The 25,746-nt window shown below is 39.0% G+C and overlaps 1 protein-coding gene across 1 annotated transcript in view; it reads left to right on the top strand.

Moving 5' to 3' along the window:
• Positions 1 to 25,746, top strand: part of ddb1 (damage-specific DNA binding protein 1) — a 54,351-nt gene that overhangs the window by 22,653 nt on the left and 5,952 nt on the right. Inside the window, exons 14-24 of the mRNA XM_032517876.1 lie at positions 3,020 to 3,183; positions 5,190 to 5,297; positions 6,413 to 6,620; positions 7,543 to 7,638; positions 8,038 to 8,164; positions 10,180 to 10,256; positions 14,457 to 14,647; positions 15,177 to 15,271; positions 19,007 to 19,177; positions 22,984 to 23,093; positions 23,787 to 23,956. Coding sequence (XP_032373767.1) covers positions 3,020 to 3,183; positions 5,190 to 5,297; positions 6,413 to 6,620; positions 7,543 to 7,638; positions 8,038 to 8,164; positions 10,180 to 10,256; positions 14,457 to 14,647; positions 15,177 to 15,271; positions 19,007 to 19,177; positions 22,984 to 23,093; positions 23,787 to 23,956 — 1,517 coding nt within the window. The remainder of the gene's footprint in view (positions 1 to 3,019; positions 3,184 to 5,189; positions 5,298 to 6,412; positions 6,621 to 7,542; positions 7,639 to 8,037; positions 8,165 to 10,179; positions 10,257 to 14,456; positions 14,648 to 15,176; positions 15,272 to 19,006; positions 19,178 to 22,983; positions 23,094 to 23,786; positions 23,957 to 25,746) is intronic.

Here is a 25,746-nt window from a genome sequence, read left to right as displayed (position 1 = left end):
CCATCTTTACTGGTGACACTGTTGGGATTTATTAAAAATTGAAGGCATAATGAACCAGCATGGCTACCACAGCATCCTGCAGCAACACACAATCCCATCCGGTTTGCGTTTAGTTGGACCATCATTTATTTTTCAACAGGACAATGACCCCAAACACACCTCCAGGCTGTGTAAGGGTTATTTGACCAAGAAAGAGAATGATGGAGTGGTGCGCCTCCACAGTCACCAAACCTGAACCCAATCGAGATGGTTTAGGGTGAGCTGGACCGCAAAGTGAAGGCCAAAGGGCCGACAAGTGCTAAGCATCTCTGGGAACTCCTACAAGATTGTTGGGAAACCATTTCAGGTGATTACCTGAAGAGTGTGCAAAGCAGTAATCAGAGCAAAGGATGGCTACTTTGAAAAAACTAGAATATAAGACATGTTTTCAATTATTTCACACTTTTTTGTTAAGTACATAATTCCATATGTGTTCATTCATAGTTTTGATGCCTTCAGTGGAGAATCTACAATGTCATGAAAATAAAGAAAACACATTGAATGAGAAGGTGTGACCAAACTTTTTGGCCTGTACTGTGTGTGTGTGTGTGTGTGTGTGTGTGTGTGTGTGTGTGTGTGTGTGTGTGTGTGTGTGTGTGTGCCAGGTGACCATTCTTTTCCTATAAAGCTGGTGGGATCTCATACAATGTGACAGGCAACAAGATTTTTGTCTCAAAGATCAGTTGACAGTTGCACTTTTTGGTCATTAACAGCCCCTCAGATTTTTGCTCTTTCTAATTTAAGATCTGTTGTGTGCAAGAATATCAGGTCTTAGTAACAATTTCTGGACAAATGGTTGCATCCATCAGTGTTGTTCTGGGGAATTAATTAGAGCAATTACATCTTTAACACTCTATTTGTCTTAACTCGTTTAACTGATGACACATAATTTGCCATTCTGTTCACAATGGCGCTACTACAATGGCGCTACTAAGCCATTTAAAATTTATATATATATATATATATATATATATATATATATATATATATATATATTTATTATACACACACACACACAATACTGAGCTGCTGTTTGTGAGTTGAATTAATCAAACATCAATATGTTTTTTTTTCCAGTAATTTACCAACCTCCCAGTTACATGTTATTGTATTCCTGTACTATCACACTAATGTTTGTGATGAGGGATTTGCATATCATTTTAAATTTCAACGTGAATGGTGCAGTAGAACTGTAGGGTCTTACATTTTATGTAGAGAAATGTGAATATTTTGTCGTTCTCGACTTGGATATTTGAATTTGGAACATGCCCATTGGATTTTGGGTTTAGCACTCCACGGAGAATCCCTTTGTTGAGGTGCAACCTCCTTTTCCAGTACATTTTATAATATTCTTTCACATTGCTGCTGTGGTTTACCCTTGTGGCCGACTTTGTGGCACTACTGCAATAAAACTGCTTTGAGTCACTATTTTTACAGAAGTTTAAAAAAGTAGAGGATACATTTTTTTTTTTTTTTTACTTCAGAGAAAGACATAGCTTGTAAAAATGACCTCCAGGCCCGCTTGAAGCACAAAGTGTTTGTTTGGAGCCCTGAGAGTGTTCTAACAAAGGAACAGTGGAGCAGATTGAGGTATCTCACCAGAGCTGTGAAATAATGTGTGGCCTACATCAATAAGTTGCTGGTTTGCTTTGTGAGTCGCAAAAATCTGTAAATAGTACTTTACCTCTTTTTTCACCTCTACCTCACCTCTACAACACCTGCTCTACCTGATAGTGTTGCAGTTTCTGTTCCTGTTTTTCTCCCATCTACATCACACACTTTCTGTTTATCTTTAATATTGGTATTTATATTATTTTATTACAAGTACTTACTTTTCAATATTTATGGTCTCAGGTTAATATAATTTAAATTATGCTACCGACTCTTGCTTCTTTGCTCTAATTACACATTCAACTTAATTTTTAACGTCACTTACACCGCAATATTGTTTCTCTTATCATGGCAACCGCACTTTAAAATTCCTTTTGTTTGACGGCATTTTACTTACTCAGTCTACCATATTTTCATTGTCTATTTCTTGCCTGTATTTCTTGCCTTGTATTTCTTGCCTTGTATTTCTTTCGTGCTTACTTGTTTGTGTGTTATTGTTTTGTTTTTCTGTTTTTTGCTGTTGCTGCTATGCTGCTACTTGTAACGACAGAATTTCCCCGTCGTGGGATAAATAAAGTATAATCTAATCTTTTATCATATTAAGCATATGGGAAGTATGGATAAAATCTCTTATTATGGTATCTGTAATGTAGTAAATTTTATATTGCAATATTGATATATTTTATGGTATTGTAAATGTTTTGGATAATATAACCTGGTTTGTCCCAGTCTAGTGAATTAAATACCTGACAAATCAAGACATTTCATCAAATTGATGTAAAAATCCAACATTGCCATAAATTACTCAAACTAAATTTTAAATGGCTTAGTAGCGCCATTGTAGTAGCGCCATTGTGAACAGAATGGCAAATTGTGTGTCATCAGTTAGACGAGTTAAGACAAATAGAGTGTTAAAGATGTAATTGCTCTAATTAATTCCCCAGAACAACACTGATGGATGCAACCATTTGTCCAGAAATTGTTACTAAGACCTGATATTCTTGCACACAACAGATCTTAAATTAGAAAGAGCAAAAATCTGAGGGGCTGTTAATGACCAAAAAGTGCAACTGTCAACTGATCTTTGAGACAAAAATCTTGTTGCCTGTCACATTGTATGAGATCCCACCAGCTTTATAGGAAAAGAATGGTCACCTGGCAACATAAGAAAGCGGCATCTCACAGATGACCATTTGCATTTCACATGAGAAAAACAAATCTGTTTGAGCCTATGCTCTTTGTCACCAACACATTAATGCCATTGGTCATTTTGTTCCGCTGTGTGGCCAAATTGGTCATGCACAATGTGGAGGACAGCTTGCTACAGTTTATCTTACAAACTTTACACCGTCTTTTACACCTTCCTTAGTACCATGGAGATGGAACACGAGGTGGCCTGCCTGGACATCACACCTCTAGGGGAGGGTGGGGGTGAATCACCGCTCTGTGCTGTGGGACTCTGGACTGACATCTCAGCCCGTGTGCTCAAACTTCCCTGCTTTACAGCCCTGCACAAGGAAATGCTCGGCGGAGGTAAGAGAAAAGAGGGTCAGGGTGCATCTGACAGGAGAGAAGATAAGCTGTCACTGACTTGTGGAGAGAGATAGGTACACACACATAATGTCAAGTGGAGTTCGTTTATTTCAAACCCAATAACACATACAATGTCTCAATGGGTTTCACAGATACACAAAAGTTGACTTCAATTTAAAAAGCTTTAGGAATAGTAACCATTTTATTTTGGGTATGTACTTGTTATTATCAATCAGTGTATTAATTGTTACGTGAAATCATATAAAAAATGAAATATTAATGTTGGGTAATCAAGCCCACTCACCCTGGGATGGACATTTTTGAAAAAAAAAATGAAATTTGTTATTACCCTGTTGAAAGTAGTTAATACAAATAAATTGGTAATTAAATCTAAAAAATCTATTTCAACCTATTCATGAACCATTTGAGGTAGAAGCAGTTGCATTGGAGGAGAAAATTTAAACAGAGTTGGCCACAGGTGGGGAAAAGGTAATTACTATTAATGAACAGGTGGTTGTTACAGGTAGTAGAATTACAAAATGGGATGAAAATATACAGAAGTGTTACAAATGAAGTAAATCCTTGAGAGTTAGGACGAGAAGGTCAATACCTTTTCCACGTCTGTGCTGTAAATGTGAAACCAGAGCCAGCTGCTTCTTAGCTTAGCATAAATACTAGAAATAGGGGGAAACAGTGAGCAAGAGGCTGTTAAAAGGTTAATAATTTCAACTACCAACACCTCCGAAAGCTCATGTATATTATATCTTGTTTTGTTGTTTGGACCAGTAAATCCCTGGAGTTTTCCCCGGCCAAGAAATAGTCCTGACATAACTCTCTGTGAAACAGTGAATTGTGTTTGAGACTTTTAGTTTTTGTGCCGCTTAAACATACAACATGTAACGTGTTAGTGTGGTTTAGAGTTGACGTTAAGCAGATTGTGTTTCCTTTTGTACTCAACAGAATGTGAAACTATTCCTTTTAGTAAGTCCAAAATATAAGTCCAAGGAATGGGTCTAGGATGCAGTAGTGACTTCATTAATAGATGTAAATGGCATCTCCCATCAAGTACTTCCTTTTTTTAGTACTTGGGTGCCAACCCAAGTGCATTTTGTGCAGCATTTAGACATTTAAAAAGTATTTAAACTTAGAATGTTTCAATATGCAGGAAAGTACTACTTCTTTGGCTAAACTTATTAAAAAGTCAGCAGTCACTGGAGACAAAGTTTCATAACATGGTAAACTAGCACAAGCTCTTACTTTCCAATTAGAATGCTTCACCCATGAAGAATAATTCCAGACTGTTTCCCCCAGTGTCGCACTTTATTTTCCAAGTGTGTTTGATTGACAGCTGCTCAGTGCACAAACTCTAAAAAAAATAATAAATAAAAAATAAAAAATGTTCCCTTGCTGTCTCCCCTAACACGGACAGTCTGACTGCAGACTAAGTTATGAACAGGACATTTTCAAATTAAAAGCTGATGTGCTGTTCTAATTGCTTTTATGTTCAGCTCTGTTTTTGGCAGCGGTGAGTTTTAACATTGCAACATTGTATAGTTGCATTTATATATGTATAGTTTTTTTTTAACATTAATTATATTTACATTGTTGTTGTTTTTTGTGTGTTTTTTTAATGTATTTTTAAATTAAACACAGCCCTATGTCTGTTTTAACATTTTTGCCCGCTTACTTAAAATAGTTGATGTACATTACCATGGAAACATGCAGCCTCTGAAGTAGCCTCATTGTGCAGATGTTTTTAACATTGCTACTTTGTGAGTCACCCAACAATCATTTAATCATAGCCTCTGCTGTTTTGATGTAATTGGCCTACAGTCAAAGAAACTGATGTTTGGTAAACGGAAAAGACAGAAGACGATATATTTACCCTGCAGCCAGTCTGGCGGATAACCCTATATTGATTTTTCTGACGACAGTTTTTGCAGACATTTATCACTTTGGTGTTCACCCATGAAATTGTAAAAAATCCCTTGTCTGTGTGTCCTCAGAGATCATCCCTCGCTCCATCTTAATGACCACCTTTGAAGGCAGCTACTACCTGTTGTGTGCGCTCGGAGACGGAGCGCTCTTCTACTTTGGTCTGGACCTGCAGACTGGTAGGTGTTTCACACCAAACATCACTACGACGTAACGACAACGACTACGTTAGAGAAGAGCTTCTCAGACTGTTCAGGGCCTCCAGGCAGGACCACAGGCAGCTGTCTGAAAACATTTTTAGATTATTTTATGGACAATTGCATAATTGCCAAGCCAGCACTTTATGTGTGTAATGGTGGAGAAACTTATAAGCCAATAATTATGATGTTTTCACACATCCAGCTGTTACGGAGCATCATCAATCATGTGGAGTGGTGACTGTAGCCCCCTGGCGAATGTAAAGCCAGTGTTCACTTTGTTTTTAGATCTGTTTTTGGTCTTATATTGCTGGTCAAGATGGAAGCAGCAGAGGAAAAATGCATGATCCTACTTTCTATGATAGAGCACTGAAAAGACATCACTTGGTCTAGACACACAAGGGATTACTTTTCAAGTAATACAAAAAAAGTAAAGAGAGAAAAATTGTTCCCCCAATCTGTGGGTTTTAAAGTTTTTTTTTTTTTTTCCTAGTACTTATATAATTGAACTAAATCCACAAATCATTTATGAAAAAGGAATAAAATAATGATACGTTAACTGACCAGTGCCATGGAAGGAAACTCCTGAACAAACTGCAAACGGTGTTAAGAAACCTGGATGTTATTATCATGTACAAAGGAATATGAGTATAATCCGCTTATTCTATGTTCCCTAATCTATCCTGTTCTGAATTTGATTAACCAGAATACTATCGTGCATATAAATGTCCTAATTAATTTGGCTTTGATCAGCTCATACTCTACGGTGTTCAGGAAAAGACAAAATACCAGAGCATCAAAAGGTTAAGCCTATGCAAACTATGCATACTACTACTAGGACTATTAGTTATTCACAATTTTAAGGAAAAACCTGAATAAATGAGTGGAGAAACAAAGAAGACAGATGCTTTCATGCAGGGATCAAGGCATTCACTGAATTGCTTTATGAGCATAAAAGATGGAGACGGATATTCTGCACACAAGGACTAACTTTATTGGCTCAAGGTGCTTGGCAAGTGAGTCCAAACGACACTTGGTACACCGACCTTTGTAACTGTACTCACACTTGTGTTCCCATCCTTCCTCCCCTCCCCCAGGTGCCCTGAGCGAGCGTAAGAAGGTCACGCTGGGCACTCAGCCCACCGTGCTCAGGACCTTCAGGTCCCTGTCCACTTCCAACGTCTTCGCCTGCTCCGACAGACCCACTGTCATCTACTCTTCCAACCACAAGCTGGTCTTCTCCAACGTCAACCTCAAAGAGGTCAACTATATGTGCCCACTCAACTCTGAGGGTTATCCCGACAGGTCAGCAGCAGAACCTTTACTAATCGTGTTTTTAACAGTCAGTTGTTGGCTTCTCTTCCTCTGTGCTTTTCAAGAGTTCATAAAGTCAAAACTTCATAAACTTTCTCTTGTTTTGAGTATTAAGCAGACACAAAGTTGGCTCCAATGTGTTCTCTGCAGTGGTGGAAGTATTCAGATCCTTTACTTAAGTAAAAGTACTAATATCACACTGTAACAATTGTAACAAGTAAAAGTCATGCATTGAAAATGTTACTTAAAAGTATTTATTCATCAGGAAAGTGTCAAGTAATAAAAATACTCAATTGGCAGTACCAAACAGATTTTTTGGCACGTGTAGAACATTGCTCATCACCACAAGCCTGTGAACATAGAGGACTCAATGAAGAGAAGGGAGACCATTGCAGAGCTTGGGAGCGCTTTAAAACTTAAGTTTATATGTATGTTTAAAACTCCCAGAAGACAGTAGGAGCGTTTGTGATGCAGTTGGCTCGTAAAACTAAATGAGAATTGTCACATTTGAGAACTGGAAATGATCCAAACAGTAGTGTGCTTAATGGTGTAATTATTTCAGCTCTACTTGTAGGCCATTGTTGGGTAGTTTAAGTTATAATAAAACATTGTGTTTTTTAAACTGCATGTGCTTTGTATGCTAACATCTTAATTTATAAAGTAACTATTAACTAAAGCTGTCAGAATAATGTGGTGGAGTAGAAAGTACAATATTTCCCTCTGACATGTAGTGGAGTAGAAGTAGTAAGTGGCATGAAAAGAAAAGACAGGTACAAGTACCTCAAACGTGTAGTACAGTATTTAAGTAAATGTACTTAGTTACAATCCACCACTGGTTCTCTGTTGACTACAGAAATGCATACAGTTCTTCTTGTTTCCCCTTTACTTATGCTGCACCTTGTATTGTTGACAGTCTGGCTCTGGCCAACAACAGCACTCTGACCATCGGCACCATCGACGAGATTCAGAAACTCCACATTCGCACTGTTCCCCTCTATGAGTCTCCCAGGTCAGTCCTATCGCCAAACATCGAGTTAGAATTGACCTTCAAATGGAACATTTCAGATCCATCATCATTCCAAATATGCTGTGTGTTCCTAATGTTTGCTCTGACTTTGCTTGTTTGCTCTAATTCAAGCTACATTCTCCTGTTGGGCTTTGTTATACAGCTGCAGAAAACGGTTTTGTTCTCTCTTTTTGTGCTCAAACATTTAAACAACAACTATGACTTAAGGTTGTTAAATCAATTATTAAAAGGTTGACTGTTGTGTTATCCAATCAGAAAACAGAAAGGCCTCTCCCGGGCCACCTATTTTTGTTCAGCTTACCCTTGTTTGCTCTTTTCGTGTTTACCAGCGAGTGTCTTTGCCTTGTCTCTCTCTCTCTGCCTGTGTTAACATCCCACCAGGCGGATCTGTTACCAAGAGGTTTCCCAGTGTTTCGGGGTTCTATCCAGCAGGGTGGAGATTCAGGATGTGAGCGGCACCACATCTGCTGTGCGCCCCAGTGCCAGCACTCAGGTACCGTGGCTCTGTGTTATGTTAGGCTAGTAAACACCCAACGGCTGTTTGTTTTGCACTCTTATCTAACCAGGTGTGCTGACTAAGAACATTATTTATAACGTGAGACTGGAAGCTTGTCAGGACAACAAATGTTGTAAGTTAGTCATTTAGCGGGTCTATTGGAGATAGATTTTCTAAACCAGGATTTAAATCGCAATGCTGTTGCGGGTTTGATAATTAACCTTCACAGTCTAAGAATTGTAATCGTAGCATAACTGAAGCTGTTACCTGCAGGTTTTTATCGCCAAGTTTTTAGTTGATAATTTGCCGCTTTAAAATATTTGTTCTAAAAAAATATATTATAATCACAATTAGCGCTGGGCGATATGGAGAAAATCAAATATCCCGACATTTTTGACGAAATACCCCAATATCGATATTGTTGGGTTAACCATTGTTGCTTTACTAAAATGTACACACAATGAGATTTTTGATAATCAATCAGATTTAGATTCAGATTCAGAAATACTTTATTGATCCCCAAAGGGAAACTCTGTGTCACAGTAGCACCAGTACTAAGAAGACAGAGACGGAGCACTGCAACAGGCAGCTTGCACGTTAGCGCATGCGCACACTTCACTTCAGATGCATCAGAACCAGAATCAGAAACAGCATTACAGCAAGATAGAGTACAAGACATAACAACATAATGCACAAGACTACACACGGTACATGTGGATACATGAAGACATTTTTTGTGGTGACTCGGGAGGATGGGAAAAACAAACAAAAAGAGACCGGGGAAGTCAGACGGAAGAGAGGGCATGTATGGTGTGGAGTGAGAACAGACTGTGTGTGTGTGTGTGTGTGTGTGTGTGTGTGGTGTGTGTGTGTGTGTGTGTGTGTGTGTGTGTGTGTGTGTGTGTGTGGTTGTGTGTGTGTTGTGTGTGTGTGTGTGTGTGTGTGTGTGTGTGTGTGTGTGTGTGTGTGTGTGTGTGTGTGGTGTGTGTGTGTGTGTGTGTAATATGAAGCGTCAGACTGTCCAAGTTGTTAGAAAGTTTAGTTCATTCGGCCTTGCCATGGAGATAATAAAGGAGTACATAGTAGAGCAGCTGCAGAATGTTTACCCGCTCGGGTGAAGGATGGGGGGGGGGAGGCATAGATCACAATTTCAATCCAATTTAGGTTGATTCGGCGAAATTTGACCAAATCGATGTCCGTCAATCAATCCCACTCGTCATTCATCGGTTATGTTATAATAACTATGTGGGTAAAGGCAAACAATGGAACAGCTAGAACAGTCTGGTGTGTTCAGATAATGACATCACTTTACTGTAATGCAGCCTTTAAAACCAGGTAAAGACAACTCTTGTCATATCAGGATGTTATGATATCCAAAATGTAAGACGATATCCAGGCTCATATATCAATATCAATATATTGCCCAGCCCTAATCACAATTCAACAAATATAATCTCCATTTTTCACGTCAGTGCCACTGGAGAGACATGAAGTTAGTAAAAATGAAGACAGTAGGCCTTTTTTGTAAGTGTAGCTTTTGTTGCAAGAGTTCAAAACAAGTTTAAGTAACATTAAATATAATCGTCTTTTGTTTGAAGGAATACTGCCAATGGTGATTCGGCTGCCAAGAAAAAAAAAAAATGGGGGACAAATTTAAAGAGTTTTGTACCTAATCAAGGGACCCAAATGTTTTTTTCCCCGGCAGATTCACAGTAACATTTTGGGTCCCCCCTCGCCGGCTCAAGCTTCCCCCCCGGTGCCCGGGATTTTTATTCGTGCTTGTTTTTATTGCTGCAGCGCAGAACTTTGTGGAAACAATGTTGAGCCAGAGCCTCTTACACCTGACGGCCAGAAACATGTTTACTTGATTTTAAATGCTGCACATCTGGTGCTACAGATGGCGCCGCCTGGGCTGTTGAGCTCACACAGAAATCGAGATTTGAATTGCTTTATACACTTTTATTAGGTTCCTTTTTGTGTCAAATGTCTCCTTCTCGCCATAAATTACATCTTCCCGTTTTCCCCAGGTAAGCTCCCCAAGTCTTCCCCGCGCACCCTCCCCACGAGACCTCCTTTGTGAAGAGGTGGAGGTCCACAGTCTGCAGTTGTTTGGCAGCAACGTTTTTAAGGTAACAACAGCCGTACTTAGTTTCCAATTGACCCCACAAAGGGGTTTTCTTCATATGGAGTTCTGAGGGTTTAAAAACCTAGGGGCCTAAGCTTGGAGAATAGCCAGGGTCATTTGCCGGAAGCTTTTCCACGGGCCTGACCCTACGTTCATTCATCAAGCGTTATACGGGGTTTTTCACGGGGTTTGGGAAAAAAGGGCCCTAAAATGTAAAAGACCCTAAATTTCAGTTTTTTAAATTTTTAAAATTTTTTTAAGTAGTTTTAGGTATTAAAAAAACGCCCCACGCCCATGAAACCTATTTTAATTTTAAAAAATTTTGAAGTGCCCCTTTCCTAGTCAAAATCATAATTTGCTGGTTTAAAGACAAAAAATTTGAGGCAAGCGTGCAAGTATATTGCGCCAAAGTTTAGGGTTTTCGGTGCAAACAGACCTAAAACCGATTTTATTTTTAAGTTTATGGGGGGGTTTGCAAGTCTACGATATTTGGTTTTGGGGTTAGGGGGACTGCTGTGAAGGGTTCCAGAAAATTTCATAGTTTGCAAAGGGCCCATTTTAATGTTGGGGCCCAGGTTTTTTTAAATTTAAAATTTTTTTAGTTTTAAAATTTCAAACATTTCATTCATAATGCCTCAAAAAGTCTGAAATTTTACCTGGTGAAAAATACCTATATCGGTCTTTAAAGGGTTACACCTTTTTTTTTTGGGGGTGGGCTCTCTGGTACTTTCATTTTACACCCAAATAAAACAATGAATTAAGGGAAAAAATAAGTCCCAAACCCTTTTTTTACCCGGTGCAAACCCCTTTAGACTGCAAAAATGGGTTTGGGGCACGTCCTCAACGCACCGCACCATGGCTTTAACCCCGTTCCTTAGATGTTAAAAAAAGGGCCCTGGGGGTTTTTAAAAAAGGTTTTTCCCCTTGAACTATTTTTGTTATAATTACTAATTTTTTATAGATTTCTATTAATGATGTTTTCCCCACACACCCACACACACAACACACACACACCCCCACACACCCCACACCCCACACACAAAAACCCCTTTTTTTTTTGAATGCCCGATGATTAAAATGTTGGGCACCATGCCAGTTTTGGGCAGTTTTTTTTTCTTTCCCCCATTTGTTTTTCAAGGGAAATTTTGCCCGGGCCCAAGCAACCCTTTTAAAAACCCCAAAATTACCAAACCCCCATACATTAGAGTAGTAATGTTAAAATATGTAAATAAGGGTCTTGTTCGGGGCCCCTGTGTCCCAGCGACCCTTCCCCCTTTTTTGAATTTGGGGATCAGATAAACCGGGTCATTTAGAGGGAAAATTTTTAAATTTATCTATGTGGAGACATTCTTATGCAGTGGTGTCGTGTCTTTTAAGTGCTTTTAAATGCACATTGAGTTCATTGATACGTGTAACTACAATGGTCCTCTGTTAAGAAGAAATGTGGGCCCCATATACATAGTGGTATTCAGTTACTGCTACACCACTGAAATCTGCAGTTATTTCTGTTAAGATTGGCCTCTAATGAGCGCTGCCTGCTCTAGTTACAAACCACTTAAGTGCTTTGCATTCTGTGTACTCAACATTAGCTGTGTCAGATATGTCTTAATGGATGCATAATCTATCGGCATTTCTTGATGTCGTGGAATATGTGATCTATTGCATTTGACTAGGTAGAGGTTAAGCCCCAGGTATTTGAGATAAGAAAAATCAGCAAGACCAGTGATAAATATTAAAGCTGTCCTCCTTGAAGGTGCATGCAACTAACAGGAGAGTGAGGGAGATACATGCTGTAAATACATAATGACTCTGTGCTAGGCCTGCATCATTCAGGGAAAATATGCATCACGATTTTTTTTTTTTGCTTAGAACTGAAATCACGATTCTCTGCCACGATTTTTTTTGACCAAACAAAAAAAATTGGCAGTACCAAACAGATTTTTTGGCACGTGTAGAACATTGCTCATCACCACAAGCCTGTGAACATAGAGGACTCAATGAAGAGAAGGGAGACCATTGCAGAGCTTGGGAGCGCTTTAAAACCTATTTTTATATGTATGTTTAAAACTCCCAGAAGAAAGTAGGAGCGTTTGGCTCGTAAAACTAAATGAGAATTGAAGTCACAAAAAAAAATTGTTTTTAATAAACACAAAAAATAAAAGTTATTTAAAAATTAAATTGTGAACAGGGTAAATCGAAATTGTGCAGGCCTACTCTGTGCAGATCTAAATAGTCTAAATACAGCAACTGAAAATCCCTGTTTTTTTGCACTATATATGCGGGACATGGATAATTCCAGTTTATAACATTAAATGCATAGATTTGGCCACCATTGTGCTTGCTTAGTCAACTGTAAATGTGGCAAATAATATTAAAAGCCTGTGTAATGGGGCAAGAAAAGCAAGCAGTCAGACACTCATATAAATTGTAATTAACCTCCATGTTGGCTGTAAGTTATTTGGAAGTTACAAACCAAGTTGATGATTCAACTTCCACTTACACATAGTATACTTGCCAGAGTTGGGTATGCAAACAGTTTCCCTGTGCAATGATGGATTATAATGGACATTTTCAGGTGTGCTCACTTAGTTTTTTTACTGCCAACTAGTGTTTTTTTTTTTTTAGATAATCTGGTGTGTTTTTTTAGATAATCTGTTTAAACTTTTGTCTTCTTTGAAACCTGCACGTGTATCTGACCACTAAGGGTGGCGTGGTTCACAAAACCCACAGTTGGTTGGTATCACGGTTTTGGGTTGTTTTTTCTTTTAATCTTTAACATTCCAGAAATATACTTCTGCATATTATATATATCTTAGGTGTAGGATACATTATTAAGAAATAGTTATAGCTAAACATTTAATCATGAACAAACTGAATTTGACTTGACTTTAAGCACATTATTGGGACCATCTCTTAGGAAAGCTAGGTGAGGGTTGATACAGCAAGAGGGAAGACATTGATGATTTCAACAAGCTTTCCATTTATTTGGCAAACAAAGGAGAATGTGTATTGCCATCTATGGGAATGTATGTGCCTTTTTAGCACACAAAGATTGAAATATTACAGAATATCAATTGAAATAACTTTAAACATTTTTATCAAACTGCCAACGTCAGTGTAGCTCTTACAAAAATGGTATCCTTAAAAAGAAAAAGAGGAACGCTTAAAGCTCAGTCTTTTAAATAAGTCAGAATACGTCAACCATTGTGAAAAAGTTGTGATTTCTTTTCGATAGTTCTTTAAAAATAAAAAGGAAACATGTTTTGGGGACAATAAAATTACTCACCATTTTACTGTGAAGCACTTTGTGATTTTTATCTGTGAAAGGTGCTATATAAATAAATCTTACTTACTTACTTACTTACTCTGGGCTGAGTTCCTAGTAAACTTACAAAAAAAGCTCAGGATACTGCAAATGTTGGTATAATATGAAAATGGCTGGTGGATTTAAGACAAAAAAATAATAATTTATTGAACGAATCACATTTGAACATACTTTATGTGCCAGTGGCTTGTTGAGGTTTACATTGTTAGTTAGTTTCCTATCCTGGCCTGGGACACACATTCATACAGTTTGATAAAGTACTAATTGGACTTTAACTTGTCATTGCACTTAAAATAACGAGCCTAGCTGTCCTCAGTTTAGGCCATCCTGTACATCTCATCTGTTTTTTCCTGCATCCACTGTGTGTGTTTGTGTGTGTGCGCGCGTCAGTCGTGGGGGGCCCGCTGCAGAGCAGACAGGATTGAAACAGCAACGCATTTCAGCGACGAGTGAAAAGCCAATACAGTACATGGATGTTAAAATGTGTACACGTTGGCAGGACGGTCTGACATGTTTTTGCATGGTCTTTCACTGTACGTTTTGTTGGTAACTTGTCCACACCTCTTTTTTTTCACGCGAAAGGGAAACCCACTGTCCCAGACAGTGAGGCACGAGGCTACATTGTGCATGCGTCGAACCGTGCGACACACACACGCTCCAAACTACCCCTACTGACCACTCACTTTCCCTTGTTTTGCATTAGCATGTTCCCAGACAATAACACTCCTGTTAATAAACCAGAATCAAACAGATTTAAAACGTAATACTAAAAGATTGTCATGAATAAAGAACGGATACATGTAAAATCCTTTTAAAGAGAGATGTATTGTGTTGCTCTCACACAGTTTCCTAAGGTATTTGTGTTCTGTTTCTCTATCAGTCCTCCATGCCCATCAGTTCCTCCCCAGTGAGTACGCTTTGAGCATGGTGTCATGTCGTCTGGGAAAAGACCCGTCGGTGTATTTCATCGTCGGCACCGCCATGGTGTACCCAGAGGAGGCTGAGCCCAAGCAGGGACGCATCATTGTCTTCCACTACACTGACGGTCAGTAGCTCTTCCTCTCTCTGTTTCCAGAAAACAAACACTTTTCTTGTTTGTCAACCTTGTTGTTTGTCTTCGCATCCAGATCATTTTGCTCTCTTCATCCTTCGCTCAGTTTCATTTTCTCCTCCCTGCCCTCAGTTGTGTATTTTTTTCTTCCACTCACGGATACTTTGTCCTACCATGCTCTTGTTTCCCTCCTCACTTAATCATTTTCTTATCACTTCATATCAGACTTTTCTCCTCTCAGCACTACTGATTCCCCCTCGTTTTCTTTCATACACTGTTACTCGTAAGGTGCATTGCTTGCCTTTCATGTGTCCTCCTTTTATCTTTTCATTTATCCATTGTCTTTATTGTGAGTCTCTCACCCACTCTTTCACTTTTTGCTACATCTCTGACAGTTGTTGAACGGTTTATATCCTCAACTTCACAAACATCTTTTTGGTGCTAGTTTAGGTTGACATTGAGCGTGTAACACTTAGAATGTTAACTTCACTCTGAATGACACACATTGTTCTCTTTCTTGCAGGTAAGCTGCAAACTGTGGCTGAGAAGGAGGTGAAAGGAGCTGTCTATTCTATGGTGGAGTTCAATGGAAAGCTGCTGGCCAGCATCAATAGCACAGTAAGTGGTGCTTAATGATGAAGACATACAGTACAAAGCACTTGACGTTTTGACTGCACTTGAATTCATGTACAATACGTTTGGAGACTTTCAGAAAAATATAGCTTGAACATAACCTTTGCTTCATGAACACCTTTGTAATGAGTAAAATTGTCAGCTTATATTTTTACCTCAGACTCACTGTCAAAAAGACTCAGGCATTAAGACTGCGCTGACCATGTGCCTCTCATCTGGCCCAGGGATTAATACCAGCGTCTCTCAATTCTGCTTCTGTTTGCTGCTCGAATGTCAAGAGAACTGTCAGTTGTGATTTGATTGCGTATGACTGGAGGTCGATACATGTAACTGGACACAGTCTACAGTTGCTAAAGCCCAGTTTCTCAATTTGGAGGCAATCACTCAATTCCTTGTATAACCCTAACAAGAAGACCAAGCAAGTGCAACAACATAAGATATAAGCCCGCTAATATTACTTACTAGTCCAACAGCAAGATAGCCAGCTTGTCATCTGTCTTGCAGCCTTTTTTAAATGGTCTCATAGCCTCTGCCTTGATGTCCGTAGCGGGCTAGAATAGAATAGAATGCCTTTATTGTCATTATACACAAGTACACGGTACTTGTGCAACGAGATTAAAGCAATCCCTTTGCAGTGTTGACACAAAAAAATATAAGAATATAACAGTATAAAATATAACAAATATAAAGTCAAAGATATAAAGTGTAGTGACTGTCTAGTGTAGTGACAAAAAAATATAAGAATATAACAGTATAAAATATCAAAAATATAAAGTCAAAGATATAAAGTGTAGTGACTGTCAAGTATACATATATAAATCAGCTTGAATAAGCATAGGTAAGTGTTAACACTCAATAAATAATATTGCACAGTGATGGAATGAAATGATTAAGTACTAATATTAAGTAAATAAATATTGCACAGTAATGGAAAGGTTAATGTATTAAATATTGCACTGTATGAAATGAAATTGCACAGATTCCAGTGTCCTATGAGGTATTATATAACAGTAACAGTATAACAGGGCTAACTGGCTAGTGACTGACTAGCTGACGGCAGCTACAGTTAGCTGCTGTTGGCATTACTTTAGTAACAAGTACTATCACAGAGAGTCGTGGGAGAGCAGTGGGAGGACATCAAAAAGAACAACCAGAAAACATTTTCTTCATAAAATATAATTCAGTTCACCAAAATCAGTGGTTGTGCCATAAGGGCCATCTATTTCTCCCGAGAGATAGTACCCAGCCAGCCGGTTAGATAGAGCGAGAACTTTGCGGGAGCAACATGAGCATTATTCTCCCTTTTACAAGTAAGAGTATCATCAACATGATCTGAAGCTGTCATTTTAAGATGAAAAAGTTACATAATGTTGCTTTAAAAGATATGAAAATGACGAGACCAAGAATCTGACCAAGCATTTCATGCCGTTGTTACATGAAAGTATTGAGTTTCAATCAGACCGTTTAATACAGTCGGTATTCTTACTTTTCATCAGAATCCACACAGTCAATGTTTTTTGTTTTCAGTTATTTCTAACATTTGTCTAGATCAGAAAACAGTTTGGTCCAGAAGACCCTCACTATGTTCAGTTGTACACCTCATATATTTATTTATGCTAGCAAGTCAACCTCTGGATGAGATTTACTTTTCTTTTCTTTGATTTGGTTAAGATGCTTAAAGTGCAACCTCTAAATAGATTTATCCCATATGGATTTCTCTGTGTAATCACTTGACATACTGCGAGAAAAAAACCCGCTTGGACTTAAAAAACTCTGATTCTTTAAAGGATTTATTAAATTCTTATTTTAATTATTTAATTAATTGAGTAATATTTCAAATTAAGTAATAAGTCAAATTGACTTAAACTTGCATTTCTGGGTTTAGCTATGTCAATGTTGAATCAATTTCACTCATCTCATCTCAAACATCAGTCACTAACTATGGTGTATTTTATTTTGTGTTCTCTGCAGCAGAGAGCAACTGTTTGCCTCTAAACCCACTATTACACACCAAATGTTAACAAATGTTAACTAATTCATGATTTTGACCTTTGACAGCAGCCTCAGCAGAACACAATAGAACTTAGTGACAAGATCTGATATTAGAGGCCTCAGAGATTTGCCTTCGTAAATTACATTACAATAATTTCATCACCTGGGCAACTGGGGTTTCATTCTTCTTTCTCTGACATTTTCTTGGCTAGAACTGGTTATCTCTTCATCACTGTTACTTGCAAGAACTTTATATTTATGTCAGTACCCCTTAAGATGACGGTTGTGAAGTGTTTTTCTTCTTCTGTGAAATCCCTAGTTGGAGTACAAATAATCAAAAAGGTTTTACACAATAATGTCATCTCCAGCCGAGGTTGCTGCGTTAGATATCACAAGTCTGTTTGACTCTGCTAAAATTGGCTGAAAGCTGACAGCTAGCCTGGCTCTGTCCCAAGCTAAGTAAAGGCAGACGTCCCACTGAGCCAGGCAGCATTTACACAACACAAGAGCCACAGACACAAAACAACAACCCATATTAGCTTTCCTAATCCAAGCTATGTCTCCTTATCTAACTTACAAACATGAAGACATGTCTTGTCCTTCACCTTCGCTTGTTGGAGGAGCACATTAAACAGCACGTTAACATACCCGCAAATATCTGAGCAAAAACAATAGTTTTTTGTTATGTTAAGGTTTTTTCTATGGCAACCAACACAATAAATAGATTAAATGACAGTCACTGGATGAGGTAGATTGGTATATATTCATATAGTCACTTAAATTAGGAGGATTTATGTTTTTTTTACTTAAAAAACAAACAAATAATTTATTCTGTCCATTCATGCAAAGATTCAGCCTAAAGTGCATCACATTAAAAGGATGAAAATGAAGAAATTAGTTAAACAGAATGTTAGAACAAAGAAAAACAGGACCATTATTCTCCCTTTCACAAGTAAGAGTATCATCAACACGATTTGAAGCTGTCATTTTGAGATGAAAAAGTTACATGATGTTGCTTTAAAAGATATGAAAATGACGAGACCAAAAATCTGACCAAGCATTTCATGCCGTTTTTAGCATCATTCATGCAAAGATTCAAAAGATTAAAGTGCTTCACATTAGAAGGCTAAAAATGAAGAAAATAGGTTAAACTGAATGTTCGAACAAAGAAAAACCTTACACAAAAAAGTAAACAGGGAAACGATAAAATGTTTAAAAAAAAACACCGGGTGGAAAAAAGGTAAGAAAATCAAAGAATAGAAATGTGAAAGCCATGTGAAGAAAGTATAACATGAAAGCTACATTACCAATGCCATTATTTCAGACCTTGCTGAGCTCTGAACCCGGGCAGCAGCCAAACCTTTGATGCCGTAGTACCTTCTTGGAGGTGTTCTCAACATCCCTCTGGCATCAAGGGAACAGTAATTAGATCCTAAGACACTTCTCCAACCCTCCATCCCTCACCACAAAACCATTACAAATTGTTAGAAGGTGCAGATTGTGTTAATGGTAGGTGTAATTAGCCGTTAACCGATCATGTAATGTGGCAGCTAATAACGCACACTGTTAATCAACACTTACTGAGAAACATCATATTCAGATTGATAGCAACATTGAGCTAAAACGTCAGCCAGTTCATCAAATACAGCTAGAGCTAATTGCCAATCTTCTAACTTTTGGCAGCTTGTATGACAACAAAGGATTACTCAGCGTGATGGGTTGTTTCAGGTTCGTCTGTACGAGTGGACGGCTGAGAAGGAGCTGAGGACCGAGTGTAACCACTACAACAATATCATGGCTCTTTACCTGAAGACCAAAGGAGATTTCATCCTGGTGGGAGACCTGATGAGGTCCGTCCTGCTGCTGGCGTACAAACCCATGGAGGGCAACTTTGAAGAGGTGAGAAAATAGAAAATAGCAGAAGAACTCTAAAGGGCAAACAAGTTTAGGATTGTATGTGGTTGTACTAAAAGAGTCAGATTTGGGAGCACAATGCTATCACTGACCCATGGCTTGCAGCTATGTGATCCCTGTTGCCATAACATATCTTAATAGCCACTTTTAGAAGCCAGTCTCAGCACTTTGTCTATTTACCTTGATTCGGTCCACACTATTGAGTACCTGGTTCTTCTTTTAATGTAGCTTCTTTTGTGTATTGTGTTCTTATAAACATGTTTAAATGTATCCTCTCCGGATGTGATATGATTTGCATGTTTTAATGTCTCTGTGGTGTATCAATGTTAGGGGTGACAACCACCAGAGGGCTCACAAAATGACATCATCACAATACTTATGCCACGATACAATATAATTGCGATTGTAAACTATTCATTCCCAATTTCAAAATATGTCCCCAAAAGGAAACACCTGTTTCATCTAAAAACATACATTTCACTGCTTGGTCATCTCACTTTAATTTGATTGCTTCAAAATGGGATTTTAAAGCAAACTGACCAACACACATATAAATATTTACGCAGTATTGCTACAGAAAATACCGCGTTACAATGCTCTATTGATTTTTTTCCCCCCACCCCTAATGAATGTTTTCTTTTCTCCCTCTACCAAGCATTGTAGCTGACATATACCTCCCAGCCTGTAGATGAATGGAGTGTTCAAATTGATTTGTGGTAGAAAGATGAAGAGATATGAGGATGAGTCACACATACTGTTGTGAAGGCATGCTGGGGTGCAGTGCTCGGTGAAATAATGGCGGTTTTCCACTGCGTGGTATCTACTCGACTCGCCCCGGCTTTACTCGCCTTTTTTGGTTTTCCATTACGAAAAAAAGTCCCTGGGACCCGCTACTAGGTACTTTTTTTAGTACTACCTCAGTCGAGGTTCCAAGCGAGCCGAGGCGATACCAAAAGGTGACGTGAAAACCTGCAGACTGCTGGTTGGTCGGAGAGAATCGTCACTTATGACTGCGTTGTTAGCAAACAAGAGTGCGGAGTGTGTTTCCAGAACAAACGGGACATTTAAAACAAATCTAGCCGGACGCCGACAGATTATCCACAGATTATCCACTCTCTGCACTATTCTCACTTTTCAACTGTTCGGGCTACTAGCGGCTTCATGTCGTTTCCAATATTGCACACTGTTACTTTAAAAAAACAAGACAAATATATATATATATATATATATATATATATATATATATATATATATATATATATATATATATATATATATAGAAAAGTTTTTATTTAGCTTTTCAAGTAGTGCATCAAACCCTCCCAAACTTCCCGGTCTTCTTCCTCTGCACCCTGTGACAGTGTCCCCCCGGCTCTGCTGTCCCAGATGCATCCCAGTCGTTGTCATAAGCTTCTCCGTGACTCTCATAAAGATTATACGAAGCCCGGCAGGTCAGAACCAGAGATCTCAGCGGTCGGACATCGCCCACCAGACGGTCTGCGATGGCGATTTTGCAAATCGTGAATGCTCTGAAACACAAACAGTCCACAGCACACATGTTGGTGTGTAATCATGGTTGCTAAAGTTCATGTACTTTATATAGCGTATAGTAAATACTGACTGCGACGCTGAACACATGTAAATGTTAGCTAACGTTACCAGGAAACTTAACTTACCCTTTTGTGTCGGCGAACAACCGTCATGTCGACGTCTGAACTCCGTCGGAATTCCCAAACTCCCGTTTTTTTAGCGGTGATTTTTGTTGCTTCCTTCAGTTTCTTTTGAAACAAAACATTTCTTCTGGCCGCGGCCAGTATGCGACGTGCTGTTGTGAGTCGCGCTGAAAATTACGTCATCACGCGTTGCTATGGTGACCAGCCACGCTGAGGCTTTACTCAATCTGCAATGGAAAACAGACATAGAATGGGCCGAGGCGAGCCGAGCCGAGGCGAGCTGTTACCAGCAGTGGAAAAACGCCAAAGGTGAGAGACTTGAATTTATTCAGAACAGAACAACTTACCTAAAAATGTTAAATTGAAAGTAGTAATTTGTAACTATCAGCAGTTATAATGAATATGTGTACTGTATATCAACAATAGATCACATAAAAAGTGACAAATCCACAGAATATTGTCACCCAACTCCGTTCCCCTCAGCTCTATGGGGAAATTGGAGAATGACTGGCTCGTTGTTTTGGTTTTCTGTTCCACAGACCTATTGTTTTGGTTTCCTCTTATTGCCATCATTGGATTGGTTTCCAGAGGCAGCAGACAGCTGATTTCCGCTAAAAGTTCACTGTACACTACCTGCCCAGCCCCAAAAGACAGACAGACGCAGTAAGAGACAAGCTGGTGAACATAGTAAAGCATTTGACTGCTAATAAGCCAGATTTTTCCTTCAGGAGTCAGTGGAGAACAAAAACAGAGCTAAAAGAGAGAGTGGATATTAGACTGACACGCATCCGGTGGTGAAGTATGTGTTGTGTTTACAACATGTTTCCAGTGCCCCTAAGTGCCAGCTCAAGGATTCTTTCTGAGAGGTTTCTTGCCGATAGTTAGATGAGAGTATTGATACACATCAATATATATATTTTAAGAGGAGCTGTCTTTTTTGTCAGTAATGTGAGGCAATAAGCTACAGTAGTAAAGTTTTTTTTTAATATAAAGTCTGTATTTTTGAAAATAACAATACAGAGTAGGGTTGCAAAGGTATGAGATTTTCACAGTGCGATAACAGTCTCAGAAATTATCCTGGTTTCAAGGTATACGGTTGAACAAACTCTATTATAATTGGAACTTGAAACCATTTTAAAGTGCCCATATTATAAAAAGAATGGAATTGGGGTGTTATTTTGTGTCTCTGGTACTTCCACACGTATACTAACTTGGAGAAAAAAGTATCCATGTTGTTTTGATTGAGATCCGGTTTCTGAATGTCTTCTGCCTTCATTCTCCGGATGAGGTGTTAAAAATCTGCAAGGGTTTCTACGTAACTAGCCAAGACTGGGTGGCTAACCGTAACATGCTAGCTTGTTCTCAATGTTCCAATTAGGTATTCCACAAGTGTGCCCTCGTCTAGAAGAAGTCTCCCAGCTAATCCTGCCTTGTACTGACCAAAGATGGAGAAAGAGTTATCTAGCTGATGGGATCTTATCTTGCTACTGAGCATGAGCGACTCCCAACAAAGATAGTATAGAAGTGAGATGTCTCACTCTGTAGCTAAAACAGAGACCTAAACACAGCACAAAATATGGTGTTTTTTTGAAAATGAAACCATGTAAAACGATTCTGGTACAACCTCAAAATACAATTATAAACCTGAAAATGAGCATAATATGGGCACTTTAATGGAATTATGTGTTAAAAAAACAAAAACTGCTTACCTTAAAATATATCAAACATTTCTTTCAATATTGTAGATAAGCAAATGTACGTACCGTCAAATTTCATACCATGGTATAGTAGTCTAACACAGAGCTGGTGAGCATTCATCACATGCATATGCAAGTCTGCATACATTGAACAGATGTTCTGGGTGTTTTTTTTGTATTTTCTTTCTTTTTTGGGTATGTATGCATCTTCAAGGGTATTTAAAGTCTTTTGCCCTTATACTGCAACGTACAGTATTGTGTTTGTGTTGTGGTTTGATCTCAGCACTTGTGTTCAGTAAGCACTTCCTTGCTCACAGATAATGTATTTACTCGGAGGCAAGAAGCTTACTGTTTTTGGCTTAACACCTCTGTGTTGTTTACTGTTTTTGTCCAACGCATCTTGTGTGTTTTTTTTGGTCAGATTGCACGTGACTTTAACCCTAACTGGATGAGTGCTGTGGAAATCCTGGACGACGACAACTTCCTGGGGGCGGAGAATGCCTTCAATCTGTTTGTCTGCCAGAAGGACAGGTGAGGGAAACAATCTTATTGTACTGCATATAAATAAAGTGCAGTAAGATTTACTGCACATGAATTTCAACCTCTCCATTAATCGCTATAGTCCCCTGAGCTGCTCCTTTCTAGCCAAACTGACAAAAAGTTTTTAATTACCTGACATTTTTTTGTAATTACGTCTCTTGATGCTTTTTTAGAGCAGCAGCATCCTCGTTGCATTTGTTTTTGAAACTATGAGTCATCTTGCCACTGAGCTTTTAGCCGTTCAGCTTCATTTCCCACTTTACTCATTTTCTTTTAGACAAGTGTTAATTTCGTGTGAAAGAAGCATTGGTCTTAAAGTGATCTTGCTACATTTATGCCACCACTTATTATCCATCTAATACATCAGGTCAGACCACTCAAATCTTTTGACCTTTATTTTTATATCACATCTTTTTCATTTGCCTCCACTTTTCCTCACCTTTTTATCCATTACTACGCTATCATTCCCTGACCTTTTCCAACACTTCTGATATTTCTGCCCCTCTTGTTTTTCGTTTGCTTAATCGATCATTCTTGCCCCCCAAACTTTTCCCTTGACATCTCTCTCTTTCTATTTGCTCCTGTCCTGAGCCTCCTACCTCCCACAATATCCTTCCTTTAATGTTTGTATTTCCTCCTTCTCCCCTCTTTGTAATTCTCTTCCACCGTCCTTCCTCCGATCAGTGCGGCCACCACCGATGAGGAGCGTCAGCACCTGCAGGAGGTGGGGGTCTTTCACCTCGGGGAGTTTGTAAATGTCTTCTGCCACGGCTCGCTGGTGCTGCAGAACCTGGGCGAGAGCTCTACGCCCACCCAGGGCTCTGTGCTCTTTGGCACGGTTAACGGCATGATTGGTAGGTCCACGGTCAATTTCACACTCACAGAAGCATTAAAACACACACGCACACACACACATTGCTGCAGGTAAAACCCCTGCTTTACTACATACCAACTTTTCATGAACCAGAAAAACATTTGTACTATGTGTTTTTGATTTTTCTTTTTAAAGGTACAACCTAATTCAATTCACTTTCAATTCAATTGTATTTAAAGTATTAATTCATAACAAGAGTTATCTCGAGACACTTTACAGATAGAGTAGGTCTAGACCATACTCTATAATTTACAAGGACCCAACAATTCTAGTAGTTCCCTCCAGAGCAAGCAACCGTGCAACTGTGGTGAAGAAAAACTCCCTTTTAGCAAGAAACCTGGGACAGACCCAGGCTCGTGGTAGGCGGTGGGATAATTGTTAATTGTATTTCAACATCTTGGGAACACTTAACTCAGCTCACAGACTGGAAATGGGGGGGGGGGAATGGCTAGCCTGGGTCCATTGTAAGATAACGCACAATCCACCTCTTACCACCTTTTAAAGCTCATTAATAAACATGTTGTGTCCTTCAGAAACACTGTCCCTGTTCCTCAAGGTAATCCACAAACATCTCTGAGAGCACATGTTTTTTTAAAGATTATTTTTTGGGGCTTTTCCCTTTATTGACAGTGGATAGACATGAAAGAGGAGAGAGATGGGGGATGACATGCAGCTATGGGCCACAGTTTGGATTTAAACCCGGGCCGCTGCAGGACTCAGCCAACATGGGGCAAACGCTCTTACTGGGTGAGCTAGAGGCCGCCCTGAGCATTGAGTCTTAATAGTTTAATAGTTCTGTTCTCATTTTTTTCTCCAGTTTTTCCAATAATCAGCTGACTGCTGTAAGGAAACCTTAAACCAATTAGGAAGGACACTTTTTTTCAAAACTATTTATAAAGCGCTAATGTTTCCATTTCAGAAGGAAAGATGAAAGCGAGAAGAAATCATAGTTTTACACCTCATTACTCCCATTAGCACTAGCAACTTTCAGGCTGGCTATAGAGATTGCAGGCATGAAAAATTGGAAGTGCACATCAGTTGGACACAGCAGTAATTTACATTTATAATTGTTATATTTCACTCTCACAGCACCGACAACAGCATATTATTTTACCTCAACTCTCACCCTTCTGCGATTCTTTAAAACGTCTCTGGGCCACATTATTATTCCAGTTAAGACTTTCTGCAGTAGCCTGAAAACCAAAAGAAAAATACCCCTGCTCTTCTTATTGCAAAGATGTTCCTGGGATAAACTATTGTCCCAACCAACACGGTGGACAAACTTCTAATAAACTTGTTTTTGGTCCCGGACTTGGAAATTTGAGGTGAAGGGATGGGAAAATGTCATCTAATGTCAAATGATTTTATCCAAACTTCAAGCTTTATAAAAGGTCTTGCTGCCGGTAAATTTGGTTCTCCAGACACTATGGGTGTTCAGTTGGCTTCATATTTCACCCAGCTGACATCGCCAGACCAAAATCGCAAATGCGAGTTAGTCTGGAACCTCTGTTAATTTTTGATTTCCAAGGGGCATAAACCAAAAGGCCTCTGGACGCAGTTGCATAGCACTTACAACCAATTAGAGCAACGCAACGTGACGTAGCACTGTGCAGCAACAACACGGACACACTATAGTGTGCAGAGATGAGCTCTTATGGTGTGGCATCAACATGTCTGTGAATGAATGTTACTGTTCTTGCCATCAGAAATTTGAAAATTGTACTTCACCAGAATGTTCCACATCAGCTGTGGCCATCTTGGTTGCATTCA

The sequence above is a fragment of the Etheostoma spectabile genome, chromosome 1 (genome assembly GCF_008692095.1).
Source record: "Etheostoma spectabile isolate EspeVRDwgs_2016 chromosome 1, UIUC_Espe_1.0, whole genome shotgun sequence".
NCBI classification, from domain to species: Eukaryota; Metazoa; Chordata; class Actinopteri; order Perciformes; family Percidae; genus Etheostoma; species Etheostoma spectabile.
The sequence above is the reverse complement of the archived record's forward strand: the minus strand, read 5'-3'. Positions and strand labels throughout refer to the sequence as shown.